The sequence below is a fragment of the Hemitrygon akajei genome, chromosome 7 (genome assembly GCF_048418815.1).
Source record: "Hemitrygon akajei chromosome 7, sHemAka1.3, whole genome shotgun sequence".
NCBI lineage: Eukaryota > Metazoa > Chordata > Chondrichthyes > Myliobatiformes > Dasyatidae > Hemitrygon > Hemitrygon akajei.
Genome location: NC_133130.1, coordinates 107,137,978 through 107,162,372, shown reverse-complemented (window position 1 = coordinate 107,162,372; position 24,395 = coordinate 107,137,978). Strand labels below are relative to the sequence as shown.

The 24,395-nt window shown below is 42.0% G+C and overlaps 1 protein-coding gene across 3 annotated transcripts in view; it reads right to left on the bottom strand.

Moving 5' to 3' along the window:
• The window catches only part of unc93a (unc-93 homolog A), a 66,967-nt gene that overhangs the window by 29,825 nt on the left and 12,747 nt on the right, over positions 1–24,395 (bottom strand). For all 3 annotated transcript variants that reach the window (XM_073051638.1, XM_073051636.1, XM_073051637.1), the window contains exons 2-3: positions 5,879–6,060; positions 3,779–4,008 (exon numbers count right to left, since the gene is read on the bottom strand). In XM_073051638.1, coding sequence (XP_072907739.1) covers positions 3,779–4,008; positions 5,879–5,985 — 337 coding nt within the window. In that variant the 5' untranslated portion in view covers positions 5,986–6,060. The remainder of the gene's footprint in view (positions 1–3,778; positions 4,009–5,878; positions 6,061–24,395) is intronic.

Sequence of the window (24,395 nt, the reverse complement as noted above, 5' to 3'; positions counted from 1 at the left end):
GGGGGAAATGCCCAACGAATCAGGCAGCAATTACTTCCTTTTGAAACCAAAGTCCAGGCAGAGGACAAGCTATTGAAAGGTCCTAATCCCTTCAGCGTTTGGAGAATGAAAACATTCCTGGCAACACCTTTCAAAGGGGCATAAACGGTTTAGGTAAGTAAATATAGGGGCATGTTATATTCTTGTGTTTTAAGTCTCAGCATATAGTACAGGAAACTGAAGTTGTTTTCACATCACAACTTAGAACCATGGAACATTACAGCACTGAACCAGGCCTTTTGGCCCTTCTTGGCTGTGCCGAACCATTTTTCTGCCTAGTCCCACCGACCTGCATCTGGTCCATATCCAGTTTACAGATGGTCTACCGATATTAAAGATCTGGGACTAGAATATAAACAACAAATACCTACCAGAAAAAAAATAAATTATGCAGTAGCAGAATTTTTATAGTTGGACATACTGTCATTAAGTTTTACACAACAGTATAAACTCCTAAGAGGAGGTAAATTGTTGATGCTGGATAGTTCATTTGTGTAACATTTCCATTGAGCTGGGAGATGCATGAGAAGAGCTTAGCTCCCAGTAACCACTCTCCTCAATGGCTGCTTAATCACACAGTTTACAGTACTCCTTTTTAGCTCTATCTCACTGCACCTACTCTTCCTGGTGTCAGTACATTCCCCCACACCTCGCACGTAATATTTGCAGTACTGAACCATTCTCAGACCAATGCACTGGCTCACTCTAATATTTTGACCTTGCTTTGCAGGGGAATCAGAATCAGGTTTATTATCACTGGCATATGTCATGAAATTTGTTGTTCTGCGGTAACAAGACAGTGTAGTATTGTAACTATAAGTTAAAATTTTTAAAAATGTATAGCAAGAAGAGCAAAATACAGTAGTAAGGTAGTGTTGATGGGTTCAGAACTTTTCAGAAATCTGATGGTGGAGGGGAAGAAGCTGTTCCTAGGATGTGGAGTGTGTGCCTTCAGGCTCCTATACCTTCTCCCGGATGGCAGTAATAACAAGACATGTCCTGGGTGGCGGGGGTGCTTAATGATGGATGCCACCCTTTTGATGCACCACCTTTTGAAGATATCCTCGATTGTGTGTGGGCTAATGTCCATGATGGTGCTGGCTGAGTTTGCAATCCTCTGCAGTTTTGTCTGCTCCTCTGCATGGCCCTTCATACCAGACGTTGGTGTAACAAATCAGAATTCTCCCCACAGTAGACCTATAGAAATTTGGTAGAGTCTTTGGTGACATACCAAATCTCCTCAGAATTCCTCAACAATTGCAAAAAAACATGGACCAGCAAGCCATAAAGCCCGTGGAACTAATCTGCATGTGAAGGCTGTGGTGAACTAGATATACCTGTTTGACTGCTCCTGTGGCTCCTCCCACAGACCCTGCTGACTGCTCCTGTGGCTCCTCCCACAGACCCCTGTATAAAGGCGACTGTGGTCTGCTGCTCTCCCTCATTTTCCCAGGATGTAGTGTTGTTCTTCAGTCAATAAAAGCCGATATCTCACTTCCTAAGTCTCAGCGTGAGTTATTGATGGTGCATCAAAGGCAAAGTCATAGCGTGGGAATGAACCTCTGCTGTGGGGAGAGCTAATGCTGGATTAGATGCTGCATATAAACAGTGCTCCAATTTATCCTTCCTTCCTGCTGTTCATCTCACACACTGAATGACAATCTGCAACTGCTTTCACAAACTGCTCAGGTTCCTCGGTTCTCGACAAAAACGAATCCTTGCGTTTTGATTGCTGAAAAGCTCCAAAGCCTTGCAGTGGCACCAGAAAAGTAGCTCTTCAAAGGTCGCAGTCTTAAACACAGTCGTGGAAAACACGACGTCAGAAACTGGCTCACATTATCCAATCAAGTTAGAAACAGAACGAAGGGGGCCTTAGAAGATGAAACACTGGTATGTATCATGGTGCCAAATTATCAGTACCTATGATCATGTGGTAGATGAGTTATATACACTATTCAATGCTCAGTAGACAATTTTCACAGAGTTTAACCAGGAAATATCAGCAACACGATGGCACATCGTCAGCTTCATGAACACGGCTATGAGGTAACGTCTGTTGACAACGCTGCCATTTCTGGTGCTGACAATTGAATGGTAAAAGTACTCCTGAGGAGTCACACTGGAATCTGCACGTCTCTCCCAGGAAGGCAGCATGTTTTTTCTATCATCCATTCCTCCATCGGAGGCTAGCCCCTACTTAAGATGCACAGTTATTTTCCCTGCAGATGGGTTTTCCTGATCTACTGGCTTGCTACTTCCTATATTTTGCAATTTTCTCCTGCCAATCTGCAGTTTTCAGCACAGAACTCAAGATCCTATTGTAGTTCCTTTTTGTGCCTTGCGGCGCATTGGGTGACATTTTTGCCATTTCCTTGGCATTTCTCTGTTCTCTATGAGGCCGAGTTGCTGGCTCGACACTCATGGATGGAAAGGGTGCAAGGGGCTGGCCAGATTCAAACCATTCGCTTGGAAGTCTGGTGCTGGTGCCACTACACCGCTGGCTGGCTATAGTTGCTTCCAACTACTATTCAAATAGTCCTCCGTGGAAACCTCTGGCCACTGGGAATTATCCCTCATAAAGAATTTGGAGAAGTAATCATCCCAGAAGGCAAGCATTCTGTGACTAATGGTTGTTGGCCATTTTTTCCCCACATACAAATTTAATTGTGGACATTTATGGGTGAGTGGACAGGAAGCAGAGTAGTTGGGAATTCAACCCTTCCCGGTTACTGTATTTGCATTTTTTTTTCCTGCTCTGTGTCTATCCGGATTGAGAAGCTGACTGGCAGCAAGCTATTGGGCAGAAAGATCACCATGACATAACTGCAGTAGAAAAAGTAAAGGGAGTTTAATGACTGTGGGGGAGTGAGAATGAAATTGCCAAGCAGGGAGATCAGTGGATCACGGGGTAGCGGGGGAGAGATTAGGTCATAAGGAGTGAGACTTGCCTTCCCCCACTCCAAATTCCACACCACCACAATACTAAAGACAGCTTTGGATTTGGTATCAATGTTTATGCTTATTTTCCGCTAAAGCCAAGGCCTAGTTGGCTGAATCATAAAAATAGAGTAGAAAGAGCAAAGGTGATAAGAATTTTATGAATATTAATTTGCACTTAGAACCCTTGACAGCCACAGGCAACTGGAGAGCAATGTTTCAACCTTTCTAACGTAAAAGGTCATTGATCTGAAGCATTAACTTTGTTTCTCTCTCTGTGACTACGGTAGCGTGATATTAATACGCAGCAGCCTCTCCAGACTCAGGATTGGGGATTTTCTGGTGTAGTCTGTTTTGTCATGTGTTTTTGTGATATCATTCTGGAGGAACATTGTCTCATTTTTTAACTGCATTGCATTTGTGGTTTTTAAATGACAATAAACTGAATCTGAATATGAAGAGAACAGTGGGGGGGGGGCAATTTCTAGATTACGCCACGTAGGGAAATTGTCAGCAATCCCTCAGAATTGACTTTTCTCTAACATGCCCCCATCTATGCAAGATGTAAACAATTAAATCCATCCTGGTACATAGCTCTCTTTCACTAATATTTTAAATAAACATCATTCTGACAGATCAATTAAATGAATTTAATAAAGGATAGAAGTTTGAAGTATAGTTAATATTAATTAATTAGCCTTTAAAATGTCTTCTCTTTGATCATTTGAGGCATTAACATTTCCCATCAGTAATGACCATGCAGCAAAGGTTATAGTACTTCCAAAGAAGTATGTATTTGTACCTTCATTGGAAGTATATTGGAATATTAATGAAGACATTAGGTTCCCCCAAACAGCAGATGATTGAAATATAAGGAAGAAAATTCCAAAGTAGTGATTTACTACATTTTCTGGAAGTTTATTGAACTTCTCCGCATAGCGGTTCCCACAGATGGTCAGGTAGGTGCATTTAGCAGACCACAGCGGAGCTCCTCCCAGTCCAAGGATTACTGCAGTGGGAATAAGTGTGTACCTGTGGAAAACAATAACCTCATTATAACTGTTCATAATCCACACGTAAAATTTCCCAATTTATTTCACTTCTCGATTCTATTTGGATTTACAGGAAAACAGAGTCTGATTTGAAGTCATAGATTCCATATTTGTATCTTATAACAGACACCAGAGGTAACGTTTTTGTTATTTCACAGACATTGATTCCTGTACATTATCTGTTTCACAGTGAGACCATAAGTGCTGATACTGGATGTATATCCAGTAATTTAGCCTTTTGTGTTCAGTTTCAGGCATACAACGGAATACACACCCCTAATGGAATGAACTAGTACAACACAAATTTTCAGGTAAAATAGAAAAGGGAAAATGTGAGTAAACAATAAAACTACAAACAGCCTCCTTAATTATTTAAATTACTAAAACTATTATTGTTCTACACTTTAAAAAAAATTATTAGCATAGGCTCAGTCTTTCAATCCTCCTTCAAAGAGATTGGAAAGGCCAGGTCTGTTTCCCCCGGACAACGGAGACAGACAGAAGACATGATAGAGCTATATATCATTCTGAGAGGCCTAGATAGGGGAGACAACCAAACTTGACTTCCCACGGTAGGGGTGTCTGAAATTAAAAGGCATAGGTTTAAGGTGAGCACAATAAGGGATCTGAGCAAGTCATGGAGGCAGGAATAATATTTAAGAGGGATCTGTCCAGGTATGTGAATATGCAAGGCTTGGAAGAATATGAAATTAATGCAGGCAACTGAAGTTAATATAGATCGGGGGTTCTCAGCCTTTTCTATGCCATGGACAAATGCCATTATGCATGGGGTCTCTGGATTCCAGGTTGGGAACTCCTGGCAGGGATCAACATAAAAGGGCCTATTTCTATGCTGTACAAATCTTTAATTAATTTAATTCTTTTCTATATTCATTAAATTCAGATTACTACCATAGCAGTGCTTTCCCAAATAACTCCTTCCACCTGGGCATGCCAACATCTTCTTAAGAGGACTGAAAATTCGCAAATGTCAATGCACTCTTTAAGAAGGGAGGGAGGCAGAAGAAAGTTGGCCTGACTTCAGTGGTTGGGAAGATGGTGCAGTCCATTATTAAGGATGAGGTTACGGGGTACAAGGAGGTATATGAAAAAATAGGCTGAATTCAACATAATTTCCTTGAGGGGAAATCTTGCCTGACATTTCTGTTGGAATTCATTGAGGAAATAACAGATAGGATAGACAAAAGAGTTTTCAGAAGACCGCTGACAAGGTGCTGCATTTGAGGATGCTTAGCAAGGTAAGATCTAGCATACAGAAAGGATACTAGCATAGATATAGGGTTGGCTGACTGGCCGGAGGCAGAGAGTGAGAATGAAGGGAGCCTATTCTGGTTGTCTGCTGGTGTCTAGTCGTCAGTTTGGATAATGGAATTGTTGGCTTTGTGACCAAGTTTGCAGACAATACAAAGATAGTTAGAGGGCCAGGTCGTGTTGAGGAAGTAGGAAGTCTGCAGAAGGATTTGGACAGATTGGGAGAATGGGCAAAGAAGTAGCAAATGGATTATAATCTTGGGAAGTATATGATCATGCACTTTGAAAGGAGGAATAAAGGTGTACACTATTTTTTAAAAAGGGAAAAAATTCAATGATTTGAGGTATGAAGGGAGTTGGAGTTCTAGTGTAGAATTCCCTGAAGATTAACTTGCAGGTTGAGTTGATGGTAAGGAAGGCAAATGCAATGTTAGCGTTCATTTTGAGAGGATTAGAATATAAAAACAAGAATGTGATGCTGAGTCTTTATAAGGCATGGACATGCATAGGAAACCTAGCAATATTACAGAGCAATAACGTCATTCAAACCACAAATAAAAGTTAAAATTTTATATTACCAGCTTGGATGAAAATTGCCAATTGAAAATGTAACGTAGCAGCACATGGACATAACTATGGTCCACTTACAGCCAAAATATTTTATCATTATAGGTGGAAGAAACATTGAAGAGGTGATAAGAGCTGCATAGATGACACTTAATGAGGCCAGGCCAAGGCCTTCATCACTGTTCAGACTGCTCTGTAAAACAGAAATAAAGTAAGGAGGGAAATAAGTTAAACGTAATTGATACTTTACAATACATAATACAAATTAAATGCATTCCAATTAAATAAATGAGTAAAATAGAGTGACAAAATGAGTAAAGCACACAGAAACAGGCCCTTTGGCCCTTCTAGTTTGTGCTGAACTTTTATTATGCCTTGTCCCATTGCTCTCCATGCTCCTCCCAACGACGTACTTACACAAACTTCTCTTAAATACTGCAATCAGACCCGCATTCACCACTTCCACTGGCAGCTCGTTCCTCACTAATGCCACCCTCAAGTGAAGAAGTTCCCCCTCAGAGTCCTCTTAAATATTTCACCTTTCACCCTTAACCCATAACTTCTAGTTCTAGTCTCAGCCTACCTTGGTGGACAAAGCCTGCTTGCGTGTACCCTATCTATGTCTCTCATACTTTTGTATACCTCTATCAAATTTCTCCTCGTATAACATCCTAATTCCTGTCCTCAAAACTCTGATTTATGAAGGCCAATATGCTGAAAGCTGTCTTTACAACCCTATCTACCTGTGACACCACTTCCAGGGAATTATGGATCTGTATTCCCAGATCCCTTTGTTCTACCACACTCCTCAGTGCTCCACTGTTCACTGTGTATGTTGTATTTTGGTTTGTCCTCCCGAGGTGAATGCCTCATACTTGCCTGCATTAATTCCATCAGCCATTTTCCCGCACATTCTTCCGGCTGGTCCAGGTCCTGCTGCAAGCTTTAATCACCTTCCTCATCGTTCACTGTGACCCAAACTTGCTGATCCAGTTTTCCACATTATCATCCAGATTGTTGTAGTAGATAACAACAATGGATCCAGCATCGATCCCCGTGGCAAACCACGGGTCGCAGGCCTCCGGTCAGAGAGGTAGCAATCTACTGCTATTCTCTAAGCCAATGTTGAATTCAATTTACTTCCTCATCCTGAATGCCAAGCAACTGAACCTTTATGACCAACCTCCCGTGCAGAACCTTATCAAAGGCAGTCAGTATGGACAATGTCCACTACCTTTCCTTCATCAACTGAACCTTTATGACCAACCTCCCGTGCAGAACCTTATCAAAGGCAGTCAGTATGGACAATGTCCACTACCTTTCCTTCATCAACTGAACCTTTATGACCAACCTCCCATGCAGAACCTTATCAAAGGCAGTCAGTATGGACATTGTCCACTACCTTTCCTTCATCAACTGAACCTTTATGACCAACCTCCCGTGCAGAACCTTATCAAAGGCAGTCAGTATGGACAATGTCCACTACCTTTCCTTCATCAACTGAACCTTTATGACCAACCTCCCATGCAGAACCTTATCAAAGGCAGTCAGTATGGACAATGTCCACTACCTTTCCTTCATCAACTGAACCTTTATGACCAACCTCCCATGCAGAACCTTATCAAAGGCAGTCAGTATGGACAATGTCCACTACCTTTCCTTCATCAACTGAACCTTTATGACCAACCTCCCGTGCAGAACCTTATCAAAGGCAGTCAGTATGGACAATGTCCACTACCTTTCCTTCATCAACTTCTCTGGTAACGTCCTCAAAAAACCTGTAAGATTTGTTAGCCACAACTTCCCACAAACAAAGCCATGTTCACCATCCCTATTCAGGTCCTATCTGTCCAAATACTTGTATATCTGTTCCCTTAGAACACCTCCCAATAATTTATCCACTACTGACGTCAGGCTCACCAGTCTATCATCGCCCAGCTTATTCTTAGACTTTCTTGAATAATGGAACGACATTAGCCAGCTTCAGTCCACTGTCTCCTCACCTGTGCCTACAAACGTTTTAACCACCTCTGACGTGGTCCCTGCAGTTTCTGCGCTAACCTCCCATAAGGTCCAAGGAATTTAGGTCCACTTTGTCAGGCCCTGGGGAATTATCCATCTTAATTTTTTCATGAGAGCAAGCACTTCCCCTTGTGTAATCATCTTAATAAGTCTCAAGGAGGCAAGCACTTCCAGATACAGTTCATCACCTCACCGCACCTCAGCAGGCTCCATATCCATCTCCCAAGTAAACACAAATGCAAAAAAATCCATTTAAAGTCTCCCCATCTCTTTCAGCTCCAGGCATTGATGACAACACCGATTTCACCTCCCTAATAGGGGATCTAGTGTCACGCTCTCTCCAGTTAGGACCTCTATATATTGAGTAAGTAAACGTTCCTCAACCCATTAGACAATTATTATCTCATTCAGTTCTTTCACAATTTAGGTCAATAAGTTGAAACCAGCTACTTTCACAACCTTATTTTTCTTGCAACAGTCTGTAATCTGTACAAATTTGCTCTTCTAAATCCTGCTGACTATTAGGATGTCTATCATATAATTCCATTAATGTGGTTGTTCCTTTTTAAATTCCTCGGTTTCACTCATTTAGCCTCAGTAGGCAAGCCCTTATTCTGTCCTTTCTGAACATGGCTGTGACATTTTCCCCGACTGGTAATGCCACCTGTCACCATTTAATACCTCCTCCCTTTATCGTGCGTAAAAACAATGGAACCTCAGAACACTGAGCTGCCAGTCCTGACCCTCCTAACGACTACAATATCATAATTCCACATGACGATCCATGCTCTAAGCCAGGGGCTCCCAAATTTTTCTCTGCCATGGACCAATTCCATTAAGCAAGGGGTCTGTGAACCCCAGGTTGGGAACCCCTGCTCTCAGCTCATCTGCCTTGCCTACAATTTTCTTTGCACTGAAATAGACATTAGTCCCACCATATTCAAACCTTCAGTTCCTGTCTTTGTATGCGTGCTTAAAGTCTTCTGTCCCCGAAACCATTCCACGAGCATGCCCTGCCACCCTCGTTCCCATCCCCCTACAACTCTAGTTTAAACCCCACCAGAGCAGCACTCGTTAACCTTCCTGCAAGGAGTTTAGCACCCCTCCCCAGCCAGTCTGGATGCAAACCATCACATTTGTACAGTCACCCCTTCCCTGTAGGAGGGCCCAAAAATCTGATGCACCATCTCCTTCGTCATATGTTAAACAGATTTATCTTCACTAGCGTGTGGCACGGGTAGCAATCCTCAGATCACCAGCCTGGCAGCCCTGTCCTTTAACTTAAAGTTATATGCTTACATTAATAATACCTGTACTTTGAACTCTGAGATTCATCTTTTTACAGACAGCCACAAAACAAAGAAACATAATAGAACCCATTTAAAGAAGATCCCCACACAAGAAGACCATCAGACGTACAGGGGAAAAGAAAAAAGAAGAAATAGTGCAAACTGCATAAAGTGAACAAGTTGTGCACAGAACACTAAACACCAAGCCACTGAATCCACAGAAGTGAGCCGGCAGCCACGACCCGCCGAGGCAGGCGAAGCTGGTTCAGGAGCCGATAGCCGTGGCTACGGCCACTGAGTCAGCCCTGGGTCAGGCCACCATCGAGATCCAGTTCCGCACCGAAGTCCCTCGATCGAATTGCAGCACATTAAACATCAGACCCTCATGCCGCCGAGGCAGCTGAACACGGGAGCCAAGGCTCGAGTACCTTCCAGCAGCAGCAGTAAGAGGGAGAGGTAGGACCTAACATCCTGAACCTACTGTGCAGGACCTCATCACCCTTCCTGGCTGTGTTGTTAATACCGAGCCATCCCCTTTTACTACTTGATTTGAGAGGTGCCTGATTCTTGCACCCGGGATGCGACATACATCTGGGAATCTCGTTCTCGCCCACGGAACCTGATACTTGTTCCCCTAACCAATGAATTCCCTATCACTACTGGTCATGTCTTCTCCTCCCGTCTGAACCACAGAGCAGAGACCTGTCACAGCACTCTTCCCCTGGTAGGCTCCCCCACCTCCCTAACTGTGTCCAATAGAACCAATATATTTAAACTATTTAATAATGAAAATACAGGTCTAGGAAAAATTCATACACATATCATGGCTGATCTTATCCACACTGCATGTGTCAGATCTGTGTTCAGTAACAGAACAGTTAACAGGCTGCTCTGAATTAATACACAACATTCTACTCACTGGGGGTGCACGTTCACACAAAACTAGTAGGGCACAACAAGCACTGGCAAGCCAAGTCATTTTTAATCCTTCCTTCTCAAAATATCACAGTATGTTCAGAAAATGTTCTGTAATGTTTTTATATTTTAGAAAAACTAATGACTTTAGTCATAAATTTTTCAGATTATACCAGCCATATGGAAAAATATAGACAATAGACAGTAGGTGCAGGAGTAGGCCATTCGGCCCTTCTAGCCAGCACCGCCATTCACTGTGATCATGGCTGATCATACACAATCAGTACCCCGTTCCTGCCCTCTCCCCATATCCCTTGACCCCGCTATCTATAAGAGCTCTATCTAACTCTCTCTTGAATGCATCCAGAGACTTGGCCTCCACTGCCTTCTGGGGCAGAGCATTCTACATATCCACCACTCTCTGGGTGAAAAAGTTTTTCCGCATCTCCCTTCTAAATGGCCTACCCCTTATTCTTAAGCTGTGGCCTCTAGTTCTGGACTCACCCATCAGCGGGAACATGCTTCCTGCCTCCAGTGTGTCCAATCCCTTAATAATCTTATATGTTTCAATCAGATCCCCTCTCATCCCTCTAAATTCCAGTGTATACAAGCCCAGTCGCTCCAATCTTTCAACATATGACAGTCCCGCCATTCCAGGAATTAACCTTGTGAACCTACGCTGCACTCCCTCAATAGCAAGAATGTCCTTCCTCAAATTTGGAGACCAAAACTGCACACAATACTCCAGGTGGTCTCACCAGGGCCCTGTGCAGCTGCAGAAGGACCTCTTTACTCCTATACTCAATCAGAGGGACAAGAGGGGGAGGTGTTGCATTGCTTGTCAGAGAAAATATTACAGCGGTGCTCTGGCAGGATAGATTAGAGGGCTCATCTAGGGAGACTATTTGGGTGGAATTGAGGAATGTGAAAGGTGTAGTAACACTTATAGGAGTGTATTATAGACCACCTAATGGGGAGTGAGAATTGGAGGAGCAAATTTGCAAGGAGATAGCAGATATTTGTAGTAAGCACAGGGCTGTGATTGTGGGAGATTTTAATTTTCCACACATAGAGTGGGAAGCCCATACTGTAAAAGGGATGGATGGTTTGGAGCTTATAAAATGTGTGCAGGATAGTTTTTTGCAGCAATACATTGAGGTATCAACTAGAGAAGGGGCAGTGTTGGATCTTCTGTTAGGGAATGAGATAGGTCAGGTGATGGAGGTATGTGTTGGGGAGCATTTTGGGTTCAGTGATCACAATGCCATTAGTTTCAATATAATTATGGAGAAGGATAGGACTGGACTCAGGGTTGAGATTTTTGATTGGAGGAAGGCTAACTTTGAGGAGATGTGAAAGGATTTAGAAGGAGTGGATTGGGACAATTTGTTTTATGGGAAGGATGTAAAAGAGAAATGGTGGTCATTTAAAGGTGAAATGTTGAGGGTACAGAATCTTTATGTTCCTGTTAGGTTGAAAGGAAAGGTTAAAAGTTTGAGAGAGCCATGGTTTTCAAGGGATATTGGAAACTTGATTAGGAAAAAGAGAGATATCTACAATAAATATAGGCAGCATGGAGTAAATGAGGTGCTCGAGGAATATAAAGAATGTGAGAAGAATCTTAAGAAAGAAATTAGAAAAGCTAAAAGAAGATATGAGGTTGCTTTGGCAAGTAAGATGAAAATAAATCCAAAGGGTTTCTACAGTTATATTAATAGCAAAAGGATAGTGAGGGATAAAATTGGTCCCTTTAAGAATCAGTGTGGACAGCTATGTGTGGAGCCAAAAGAGATGGGGGAGATTTTGAACAATTTCTTTTCTTTGGTATTCACTAAGGAGAAGGATATTGAATTGTGTAAGGTAAGGGGAACAAGTAGGGAAGTTATGGAAACTATGACGATTAAAGAGGAGGAAGTACTGGCGCTTTTAAGGAATATAAAAGTGGATAAATCTCTGGGTCCTGACAGGATATTCCCTAGGACCTTGAGGGAGGTTAGTGTAGAAATAGCAGGGGCTCTGACAGAAATATTTCAAATGTCATTAGAAACGGGGATGGTGCCAGAGGATTGGCGTATTACTCATGTGGTTCCATTGTTTAAAAAGGGTTCTAAGAGTAAACCTAGCAATTATCGGCCTGTCAGTTTGATGTCAGTGGTGGGTAAATAAATGGAAAGTATTCTTAGAGATGATATATATAATTATCTGGATAGACAGGGTCTGATTAGGAACAGTCAACATGGATTTGTGCGTGGAAGGTCATGTTTGACAAATCATTGAATTTTTTAAAGAAGTTACGAGGAAAGTTGATGAGGGTAAAGCAGTGGATGTTGTCTATATGGACTTCAGTAAGGCCTTTGACAAGGTTCTGCATGGAAGGTTAGTTAGGAAGGTTCAATTGTTAGGTATTAATATTGAAGTAGCAAAATGGATTCAACAGTGGCAGGATGGGAGATGCCAGAGAGTAGTGGTGGATAACTGTTTGTCAGGTTGGAGGCTGGTGACTAGTGGTGTGCCTCAGGGATCTGTACTGGGTCCAATGTTGTTTGTCATATACATTAATGATCTGGATGATGGGGTGGTAAATTGAATTAGTAAGTATGCAGATGATACTAAGATAGGTGGCGTTGTGGATAATGAAGTAGGTTTTCAAAGCTTGCAGAGAGATTTAGGCCAGTTAGAAGAGTGGGCTGAACAATGGCAGATGGAGTTTAATGCTGATAAGTGTGAGGTGCTACATTTTGGTAGGACTAATCAAAATAGGACATACATGGTAAATGGTAGGGCATTGAGGAATGCAGTAGAACAGAGTGATCTAGGCATAATAGTGCATAGTTCCCTGAAGGTGGAATCTCATGTGGATAGGGCGGTGAAGAAAACTTTTAGTATGTTGGCCTTTATAAATCAGAGCATTGAGTATAGGAGTTGGGATGTAATGTTAAAATTGTACAAGGCATTGGTAAGGCCGTATTTGGAGTATTGTGTACAGTTCTGGTCACCAAATTATAGGAAAGATGTCAACAAAATAGAGAGAGTACAGAGAAGATTTACTAGAATGTTACCTGGGTTTCAGCACCTAAGTTACAGGGAAAGATTGAACAATTTAGGTCTTTATTCTTTGAAGCATAGAAGGTTGAGGGGGGACTTGATAGAGGTATTTAAAATAATGAGGGGGATAGATCGAGTTGATGTGGATAGGCTTTTTCCATTGAGAGTAGGGGAGATTCAAACAAGAGGACATGAGTTGAGACTTAGGGGGCAAAAGTTTAAGGGTAACACGAGGGGGGAATTTCTTTACTCAGAGGGTGGCAGCTATGTGGAACAAGCTTCCAGTAGAAGCGGTAGAGGCAGGTTCAGTATTGTCATTTAAAGTAAAGTTGGATAGGTATATAGACAGGAAAGGAATGGAGGGTTATGGGCTGAGTGCGGGTAAGTGGGACTAGGTGAGAGTAAGCGTTCGGCACGGACTAGAAGGGCCGAGATGGCCTGTTTCCATGCTGTAATTGTTATATGGTTATATGATTAATGACCTAATTCTGCTCCTTTGTCTTACGGTCTTATCAAGATGGATATTTAATTGCTAACTTTTCATTAAGAATCCATCCAGGAGGAGGAGGAGGTGTTTGCTATCCTGAGGCAAATTAGGGTGGAGAAATCCCCAGGTTCTGACAACGTGTTCCCTTGGACCCTGAGGGAGGCAATATCAGAAATTGCCGGGGCCCTAACAGAGATAGGTAAATCATTCTCAGCGACAGGAGAGGTACCAGAAGATTGGAGGATAGCCAATGTTGTTCCACTGTTTTAAAAAAAGCTCTAAATGTAAACCAGGAAGTTATAGATTAGTGACATCAGTTGTGGGAAAGTTATTGGAAGGTGTTCTAAGGGACCGGATATATAAGTATTTGGATAGACTATCCTGATTAAGGATAGTCAGCATGGTTTTGTGTGTGTTAGGTCATGTCTAACCAATTTTATAGGGTTTTTGAGGAAGTTACCAGGAAAGTTGAAGAAGACAAGGCAGTGGATGGGATCTGCATCAATGGAAAAATGGGCTGAAAATGGCAGATGGAATTTAATGCAGACAAGTGGGAGGACCAACCAGAGTAGTTCTTACACAGTGAATGGTAGGGCACTGAGGAGTGTGGTAGGAGAAAGGAATCTGGGAAGAGAGGTCCATAATTCGTTGAAAATGGCATCGCAGGTAGATAAGGTTGTTAAGAAAGCTTTTGGCATACTGGCCTTCACAAATCAATGTATTGAATACAGGAGGTGAGATGTTCTGTTGAAGTTGCAAAAGACGTTGATGAGGCCTAATTTAGAGTATTCTGTGCCCTTTTGGTCACTACCTATAGGAAAGATGTAAATAGAGTTGAAAGAGTACAGAGAAAATTTAGAAGGATGTTGCTAAGTCTGGGGGACCTGAGTTATAAGGAAAGATTGAATAGGTTAGAACTGTATTCCTTAGAACGTAAAAGACTGAGAGGGTATTTGATAGTGGTATGCAAAATCATGGGGTTATAGATAGCGTTAATGCAAGCAGGTTTTTTTCCACTGAGGTCAGGAGTTATGGGTGAAAGGTTAAAAGTTCAGAGGGTGATGAGAGTGTGGAATGAGCTGCCAGCACAAGTAGTGCATGGGAGCTCAATTTCAAAGTTTGAGAGAGATTTGGATAGATACATGATGGTAGGGGTATGGAGGGCTATGGTCCCAGTGCAAGTTGATGGGAGTAAACAGTTTAAATGGTTTTGGCATGGATTAGATGGTCTGGAGAGCCTCTTTCTGTGCTGTACTTCTCTATGACTAGCTGGCTAACTTGAGTCTGTTGAGTGAGTGATGTTTGTCGCCTCCCTGATATTTCATGGTTAGGATTGATGAACTTTAATTAGGTTATTCATTCGCTACTAATGGAATTTACGTCATTAAGTTAAAAAAGTGAGAAAGTCATTCAACCATGAACAATTACTTATGAAATACAGCTTTACAATTCAAGCTTAGTACAGAATCTGCAAGGAACTAAACATATAGAGAATTAAAGCCCTTACATGTGTGAACAGTAGGATAAAAGGGTGGAAAGGGTTATCATATCAACTGATGACTAACAACGGTAAAAACAAAACTCAGAGAATTTTATGCAATAAAACATAAAATGATGGAAGTATTTGCAGGCTGGGCAGCATCTGTTGGGGGAGAAAAGTAATTGATATTTTTAGTTGATAAGCTTTCATCAGAATCAGAGAAAGAGGTAAGAGGAAGGGGAGAAATTACTAGAAGTTAGAGATATCGACCTTAATGCTGATAGGTTGGAGGCTACCCAGATGGAACATGAGGTGTTGCTCCTCCAACCTGAGTTTGGCCTCATCATGGCAGTAGAGGAGGCTTTGAGCCAACATGCTAACTGCTAACTAATAACTTGCAGGAACAATTACATTGTCCCTCAAGGTTTTAAGTTAAAGGCCCCACCCATGCCCTGCTCATTCAAGAGGGTATAGAAGGAGATGTCTCTAGGGGAACATGTCATTTGACTTACTTGTGCCTGAGGAAGACAGTTGGGTTTACCACTGAAAGATCAAAGGATAGTATGGATAGGTTTGAAAACCAGTCACAAAGCTTCTGTAGTCAGTTATGAACAATATGTCAGGATAGAAATGGGAAGTAGAATTAAAATGGGGGTCACCAGAAAATCATGCCTGTTGTACTAGATGAAGGTGCTTGACGAAGTGATCCTTCACTCTACGATGGGTCTCACCGATGAACCTGGAGCATCAGATGCAAAAGATGACTCTGACAGACTTGCAGGTGAAGTGTCATCTCACCTGAAAGGACTGGGACCCTGAATGTAGGTGAGGGAAGAAGTGAATGAGTAGGTGTAGCAGTTGTCCCACTTGTAAGAATAAGTGCCAGGAAGGAGATCAGTGGGGAGAAATGAGTGGACAAGGGAATCAAGTAGAGAGCAATCCCTGTGGAAAACAGAGAGTTGTAGGGAGGGGAAGATATGCTTAGTGGTACATCCAGTTGGAGTTGGCAGACATCACGGAGAATGAATAGCTGGAAATGGAGGGCTTGTGTAGTGGTAGGTAAGGACAAGGGTAAGATATTAGCTATTACCATGCTTAATATGGCAGCACGGTTTGAAGAAGCAGGTAGTTCCATAATGAACCTCTTTTTTTAAAAAAAAAAGCCAGAATACTTAATAGAGATGAAAGAAGCACCCTCGGTTCTGTCCACTGCAAATTCTTCCCCAAAAACCTTTAGAAATGTTGTGCTGACATTGTCACTGGAATGAACTTTTAAAATGCTGATAAACCTAAAATTTCTATCATCAAATTTGCTTTGTATAAAAATAGTCAAAGATCACAGAATCTATGAATTGGTGGAGTCGTGGAATTACAACAGAATAAAGGGCCAAATGGCCTACTCCTGCACCTATTTTCTACGTTTCCATGTTTCTATAAAAGATAGGCAATTTGAATGATTGGTTACGTAGAAAAAAGAATCACCCAATGCATTTTATAAAACAAGGTGTAATTACGGGAGTGTGATCTGTTGAATTGTGTAAAGGTAAGTGTGAGGCAGTTACAAACAAGATGGCAGGTATTCTTGATGTCTAGGATTCCCCTCCTGTGGTGACATGGTGCAGAATGCACAATGGCTGCAAATTCATGAAAAGTTCAAGTTCAAAGAAAGTTTATTATCAAATTACATCTGTATCACTATATACAACCCTGAAATTCATTTTCTTGTGGGCATACCCAGTAAATCCAAGCAACATAATAGAATCAATGAAATATTGCACCCAACAGGATGGACAAATGGCCAATATGCAAAAGACAACAAACTGTGCAAATAGAGAATAAAAGAAATAATAATAATAAATAAATTAGCAATAAGTGTTGAAAACATGAGATGAAGAGCCCTTGAAGTGCATCCATAGGTTGTGGAAACATTTCAATGATGGAGCAAATGAAGTTGATCAATATTATCCCCTTTGGCTCAAGATTGAGGGGTAATAACTGTTCCTGAACCAGGTGACTTGGGCCCTGAGGCTCCTAAACATTCTTGCTGATGGCAGCAGTGAGAGGAGAGCATGTCCTGGGTGGTGGGGGTCCTTGAAATGGACGCTGCTTTCCTACAACAGTGCTCCTTGTAGATCTGCTCAATGGCAGAAGGGCTTTCCTGTGATGGACTGGCTGTATCCACCATTTTCTCTAGGATTTTCAGTTCAATGGCATTACTGTTTCCATACCACACCATGATACAACCAGTCAGTATACACTCCACCGCACTAAACAAGACTGAAGAGCAAATAAGCCGCAGAGTTTGACCTTAAGAGGTTGAACTGGAGACATTGATTAACTGACTGCTGAGACAGAGATAGCAGCTTGAATATGGGTGATCTGGTCGGGCAAATAAACACCCTGGAGGATTAACAGCTGAGATAGAATTAGTAGTTGGGAATTTACTAAAGGATGTACATCACTAGAACATGAATAAATTGACCACTGAAACAGTCAAGAGCAAATTTGTAAGTAGGAAAATACTAGAGTTTGTGATATCAGCTATTACATTATGTTGTTGCTAGCTCACCAAGGTAAAGCTAAATCTTGGTAGATCAGGGCAGTCTAGTAATGTAGTGGTTAACATAATGCTATTACAGCGTCGTGACCCTGGTTCAATTCTGTCACTGTCTGTAAAGAGTGTGTGTCTCCTTCCCATGACCCTGCAGGCTTCCTTTTGGGTGCTAAGGTTTCCCACATTCCTAAGACATATCAGTTAGTAAGTCACATGGGTCTAACTGGGCAACGTGTCCTGTTAGATCAGAAGGGCTTGATACCATACTGTATTCCTAAATGAAATTTAAAAATAACTTAATGGAATCAGTTATTACCTTCCAGAATTGGGCTCATGTTCAGCTGACAAGCGTATACATAGATAGATGTGGGTGAAATACTAAACATGGCCTCCTAAGATCTTACAAAAACCTTTGGCTCTGTCAACCAAGAGGTACAATGAGAATCCTTCCCATATCTGACAAGCCTTGGAAATTGATTACCATACTATATCAGGAACATGATAGTGTGCAGACCATAAGTTTGAATGGTTTACCACAGATCTCCTGCCAGTGCAGATTACGATCAAGCAAGTCTGTGCCATTGGGCAAATCCTTTTGTCAATTTTTAAAAGAACTTGCTATATTTTTAAAACTTAAGTAGGGATATTATTACAAAAAAAAAGAAAAAATAAGAGATGGTTCAACCTTCTCTGAAAACATTGCAAGTCCAACCTCAGTCAGAACAGTAAAGAAGATGTTTGTTTATTTGGAGCATAGGAGAGAACTGTCCTTACATCAAAAGCCCACAAAACAAAGGTCCTCTCTCAACTTAGTAAATAATAACAACAAAAGCCCAACATCAGACCCCCGAAAACATTGAGAATTTCGGTATTTCAGAAGCTATCTCACAGCCAAAGCAGAGAGCAGTGAAGCTCACTTCATTGTATAACCTCTAAAGCCCATGCAAATTCTTGGAACACCTGATGAAAAGCGTGTTTGAAGAGCAAACCTCAAACTGGGTGCTAGGCTCATGGTCTACCAACAAGGAGTGATCCCTACATCTCTACAGGCTTCTGAGACAAGGACTACCTACAGCAGACACCTCAAGGAACTGGGGAAGTACCATTGAATGCATACAAAATGCTGGAGGGACGCAGCAGGCTAGGCAGCATCTATGGAGAGGAATAACCAATTGATGTTTCAAGTGGAGACCCTTCATCAGGACTGGAAAGGAAAGGGGAAGAAGCCAGATTAAGAAGTTTGGGGGGGAGGAGGGAGTTCAGTCTAGAAGGTGAAAGGTGAAGGCAGGTAGGTATGATAGTTGGGAAAGGTAAAGGACTGAAGAAGAAGGGCTCTGTTAGGATTCTATCTTCACCTGGCTTTGCAAATCACCTTCTGGCTTGTACTCTTTCCTGGCCTGAAACATTGACTGTTTATTCCTCTCCATAGATGCTGCTTGACCTGAGTTCCTCCAGCATTTTGTATGTGTCACTCTGGACTTCCATCATCAGCAGAATCTCCTGTGTTTGCCGTTAAAATGCTACTACTGCAGAATCCCCCAAATTCACCGCCAGGATCTGGCGAATTTGGACGGCACAGCAAACAGGTATTCCAGAGACCTTGACCGACACCCTGAGATTTGAGTTCAAATCCTTCCAAGGCATTTCTGGAACTTAATTTCAGTACATAATCTGGAACTTAAACCAAATATGAGCTTTAGTGGTGATAACGACAGAACTGGATAGTCATTAAAAACCCAGCAACTCTAACCAGATCAGGTTTGGGGGGGAAGCATGATAGTGTAGCAGTTAGCATAACATCATTACAGTGTCAGTGAGCTGGGTTCAAAGTTCAAGTAAATTTTTATTATCAAAGTACACATATGTCACGATTCATTTTCTTGTGAGTACACTCAGCAAATTGATAGAATAATAACTAAGTTCCCACTAATCTCCCTCCTGGCACCTATCCTTGCAAGCGGAACTAGAGCTACACCTCCGCCCTCACTCCCAAACAGTCCTTCCAAGAGAGGCGACACTTCACCTGTGAGTCTGTTGGGGTAATCTACTATATCCAGTGCTCCTGGAGGTCCTATGTAGGTCCAGTCTCCTACATATCAGCGAGACAGATTGGGAGACCGCTTCACCAAGCATCTACACTCCATCTGCCAGAAAAACTGGGATTGGCCACTCATTTTAATACTGTTTCCCAGTCCCATCCTCGACTGTCGTGATGAGGCCGATACTCAGGTTAGAGGAGCAACACCAACTGTCTGGGCAGCTTCCAGCCTGATGGCATGAACATCAATTTTTCAAACTTCTGGTAACATCCTCCCCTCTCCTTCACCGCTCCCCATTCCCATTTCCGTCTCTCACCTTATCTCCTTACCTGCCTATCACCACCCTCTGGTGCACTTCCTACTTTTCTGTCCTCTCCTATCAGATTCCCCCTTCTCCAGCCCTGTATGTCTGACACCAATCAACTTCCCAGCTCTTTACTTCACCCCTGCCCCACTCCCAGTTTCACCTGTCACCTTGTGGTTCTTCCTCCCCTACCCTCCACCTCCCATTTTCTTACTCTGACCCCTCATCTTTTTTTTTAGTCCTGATGAAGGGTCTCAACTGTACTCCTTTCCACAGATGCTGCCTGGCCTGCTAAGTTCCTCCAGCATTTGAGTGTGTTGCTTGGATTTTCAACATCTCAGATTTTCTTGTGTTTTTATATATGATATATCTAGTTTTGTTCTGTTTATATGATATTTGTATCATTCATGATTTGGGAAGACTTAACTATATTGTAATTATTGCTTGTGTATCCTTTCATGTTCGGTGTAACTTTGTAAGTTTGTAATCCCACTATCTATGTATTAATCTTATCATGTTGATATTAATAATAATAATAGAGATTGAAAAAGAAAAAAAAGCAAAAGAAAAAATTTTCTTGTGTTCCTAATCTATTCAACCTTTTTCTAAAAGTCCCAGAAATGTCCGTGTAAATTTCCTATGTACTTTTTCAATTTTATTGATACCTCTCCCAAAGGTAGGTGACCATAAATGCACTCAATGCTCTAAATTTGGTCTCACCAACATTTTATACAACTTCAACGTAACATCCCTGCACTCAATATTCTGACTTACGAGGACCAATGTAATGAAAGCTCTCTTTATGACCCTCTACACCCATGATGACACTTTCAAGGAATTAAGGATCGGTATTCCCAGATGTCCCTGCTCTACCACACTCCTCGGTGGCCTACCGTTCACTGTGTTAGTCCTACCTTGTCTTGCCCTCCCCAAGTACACTTGTCTACATTAGATTCCATATGCCATTTTTCAGACCATTTTTTTCAGCAGTTCCAGATCCAGATTCAGCTTTGGTAGCCTTCGGTATTGTTCACAATGCTTCCTATCTTGGTGTCATTCACAACTTGCTGATCTAGTTAACTACAATATCATTCACATTTTAAATATAGATGACAAACAACAACAAACCGGGCACTGATCCCTGTGGCACACCACCAGTAACAGACCTCTAGTCAGAAAGGCAACCCCCCATTACCACTCTGTGGCTTCTCCTGCTAAGCCGATTTTACTACTTCACCCTGAATGCCAAGTGACAGAACTTTCTGGACCAGGACTTGGTCAAAGACCTTGGTAAAGACCACATCCACTGCCTTTCCTTCATCAACTTTCTGAGTAAACTCCTTGGAAAAGCTTTATAAGATTGGGTAGACATGACCTACCATGCACAAAGCCAAGTCGACTAGCCCTAATCAGGCCCTGTCTATCCAAATATTTATATATACTGCCACTTAGAATACTTTTAAATAATTCACCCACTACTGACATGAGCCTCACTGGCCTATAAATTCACAGCTTATTCTTGGAGCCTTTCTTAAAGAATGTAACAACATTAGCTATCCTTCAATCATCTGGCTCCTCACCTGTGGCTAAGGACATTTTAAATATCTCTATCAGCGCCCCTGCAATTTCTTACTAATCTCCCATAAGGTCCAAGGGGTCACCTTGTCAGGCCATTGGGTCTTATCCACCCTAGTTTACCTCAAGGCAGCAAGCACCTTCTTCTCTATAATCTAACTACAGTCTATGACCTCACTGTTGTTTTGCCTCAGTCTTTGTGTTTGTCTTCTGAGTAAATACAGAGATGAAAGATCCATTAAGATCTCCCCCATTCCTTTTGGCACCATGCATAGATGACTATTCTGATCTTCAATATGACCAATTTTGCCCCTTGCTATTGTTTTGCACTTTATATATCTTTAGAGGCCCTTGGGATTCTCCTTCACCTTGTTTGTCAGAGCAAACGCGTGCCTTCTTTTAGCCCTCCTGACTTTCCTCTTACATGTTCTCTTGCATTTCTTGTACTCGTCAAGCATCTCATTTGTTCCTTGTTGCCTATACCTGCTGTACAGCCCCATCTTCTTCTTCTTAACCAGGGCCATTGAAAACCAAGGTTCCCTAAACCTGTTAGCCTTGCCTTTTATTCAAACAGTAACAAACAAACAAACTCTGCACCCACAATATTTCATTTTGAAGGCCTCCCACTTACCAAGCATCCCTTTGCCATAAAAAACAATCCACACCTGCCATCAGAATGGGCCTATCTCCAACTTAGAATCTCAAGGACCAGTCCTATTACCTTGAAACTAACGGAATTATGATCACTTCTGCCACTTGCCTTGTCTCATTCCCTAATAGGAGATCCAGTACTGTGCTGTGTCTAGTTGAGACCTCTAGGTACTGATTAAGGAAATTTTCCTGAACATATTTGACATCCTCTATCCCATCCAGCCTTTATGCAGTATGGGAGTCCTAGTCAAAAGGCAGAAAGTTAAAGTCACCTACGATCGCAACCTTATTTTTCTTGCAACTGTCTGCGATCTATCTATAAACTTGCTCCTCTAAATCCAGCTGACTACTAGGTGGTCTATAACATAATTCCAATAATCTGATCATCCCTTTCTTATTCCTCAGTTCCACCCATATGGCCTCAGTAGATGAGCCCTCCAGTACTGCTGTGAAGTTTCTATTCTACATCTTTGTTCTCTATCTATGATAACTGTTAATAAGTATATTAATCTCAGTCTTGAGACTTTCAATTGACCCAGCACACCCAGCCTTTTGTTCTGAATTCCCTATTAGGAAAGAATTTCTCTTATCAATTTTAAATGCCCATACTAAGTTCATAGATTTATACAGCATGGATACTAGCACTTTAATTCAACTTGTCCCTGTCAACTCAGGTGATTATCTATTCTTATCCCATTTGCCTACATTTGACGCATATTCTTAAATTTTCTTAACCGTGTACCTATCCAAATGTCTTTCAAAACCTCTGTTTTTTTCCTGCCTTTACCACCTCCTCTGGCAACTCATCCAGAGTACCCATCACACTCAGAGAACCCTGTCCCTCCAAATTCAAAGTAAATTTTGTTATCAAAAGTACATTTAGTATACCAACTATCCTGAGATTCATTTTCTTGTGAGTATTCATAGTAGATACAAAAAAACCCAATAGAATCAATGATAAAATACACACAAAGGTAACGCATGGTAAAGAAGGCTCAGTCGCTCGGCATTCAAGTTGAGGTAGTAAATTGGATCCGACAGTGGCTTTGTGGGAGAAGCCAGAGAGTTGCCTCTCTGACTGGAGGCCTGTGACTAGTGATTTTGCCACAGGGATTGATGCTGGGTCCGTTGTTGTTTGCTATCTATATCAATATTCTGGATGATAATGTGATTGGATCAGCAAATTTGCAGATGACACCAAGATTGGGGGTGTAGTGAACAGCAAGGATGGCCACCATGACTTGCGGAGGGATCTGCATCAGCTGGGAAAATGGGCTGAAGAATGGCAGATGGAATCATTATGATTATCATTAATGATTTAGATGAAAGGATTAAAAGTAACATTAGCAAATTTGCTGATGACACAAAGCTGGGTGGCAGTGTGAAATGTCAGGAGGATGTTATGAGAATGCAGGGTGACTTGGACAGGTTGGGTGAGTGGGCAAATGTATGGCAGATGCAGTTTAATGTGGATAAATGTGAGGTTATCCACTTTGGTGGCAAGAACAGGAAGGCAGATTACTATCTAAATGGAGTCAAGTTAGGAAAAGGGGAAGTACAATGAGATCTAGGTGTTCTTGTACATCAGTCAATGAAAGCAAGCATGCAGGTACAGCAGGCAGTGAAGAAAGCTAATGGCATGCTGGCCTTTATAACAAGAGGAATTGAGTATAGGAGTAAAGAGGTCCTTCTGCAGCTGTACAGGGCCCTGGTGAGACCCCACCTGGAGTATTGTGTGCAGTTTTGGTCTCCAAATTTGAGGAAGGACATTCTTGCTATTGAGGGAGTGCAGCGTAGGTTCACAAGGTTAATTCCCGGAATGGCGGGACTGTCATATATTGAAAGATTGGAGCGACTGGGCTTGTATACACTGGAATTTAGAAGGATGAGAGGGGATCTGATTGAAACATATAAGATTATTAAGGGATTGGACACACTGGAGGCAGGAAGCATGTTCCCGCTGACGGGTGAGTCCAGAACTAGAGGCCACAGTTCAAGAATAAGGGGTAGGCCATTTAGAACAGAGATGCGGAAAAACTTTTTCACCCAGAGAGTGGTGGATATGTGGAATGCTCTGCCCCAGAAGGCAGTGGAGGCCAAGTCTCTGGATGCATTCAAGAGAGAGTTAGATAGAGCTCTTATAGATAGTGGGGTCAAGGGATATGGG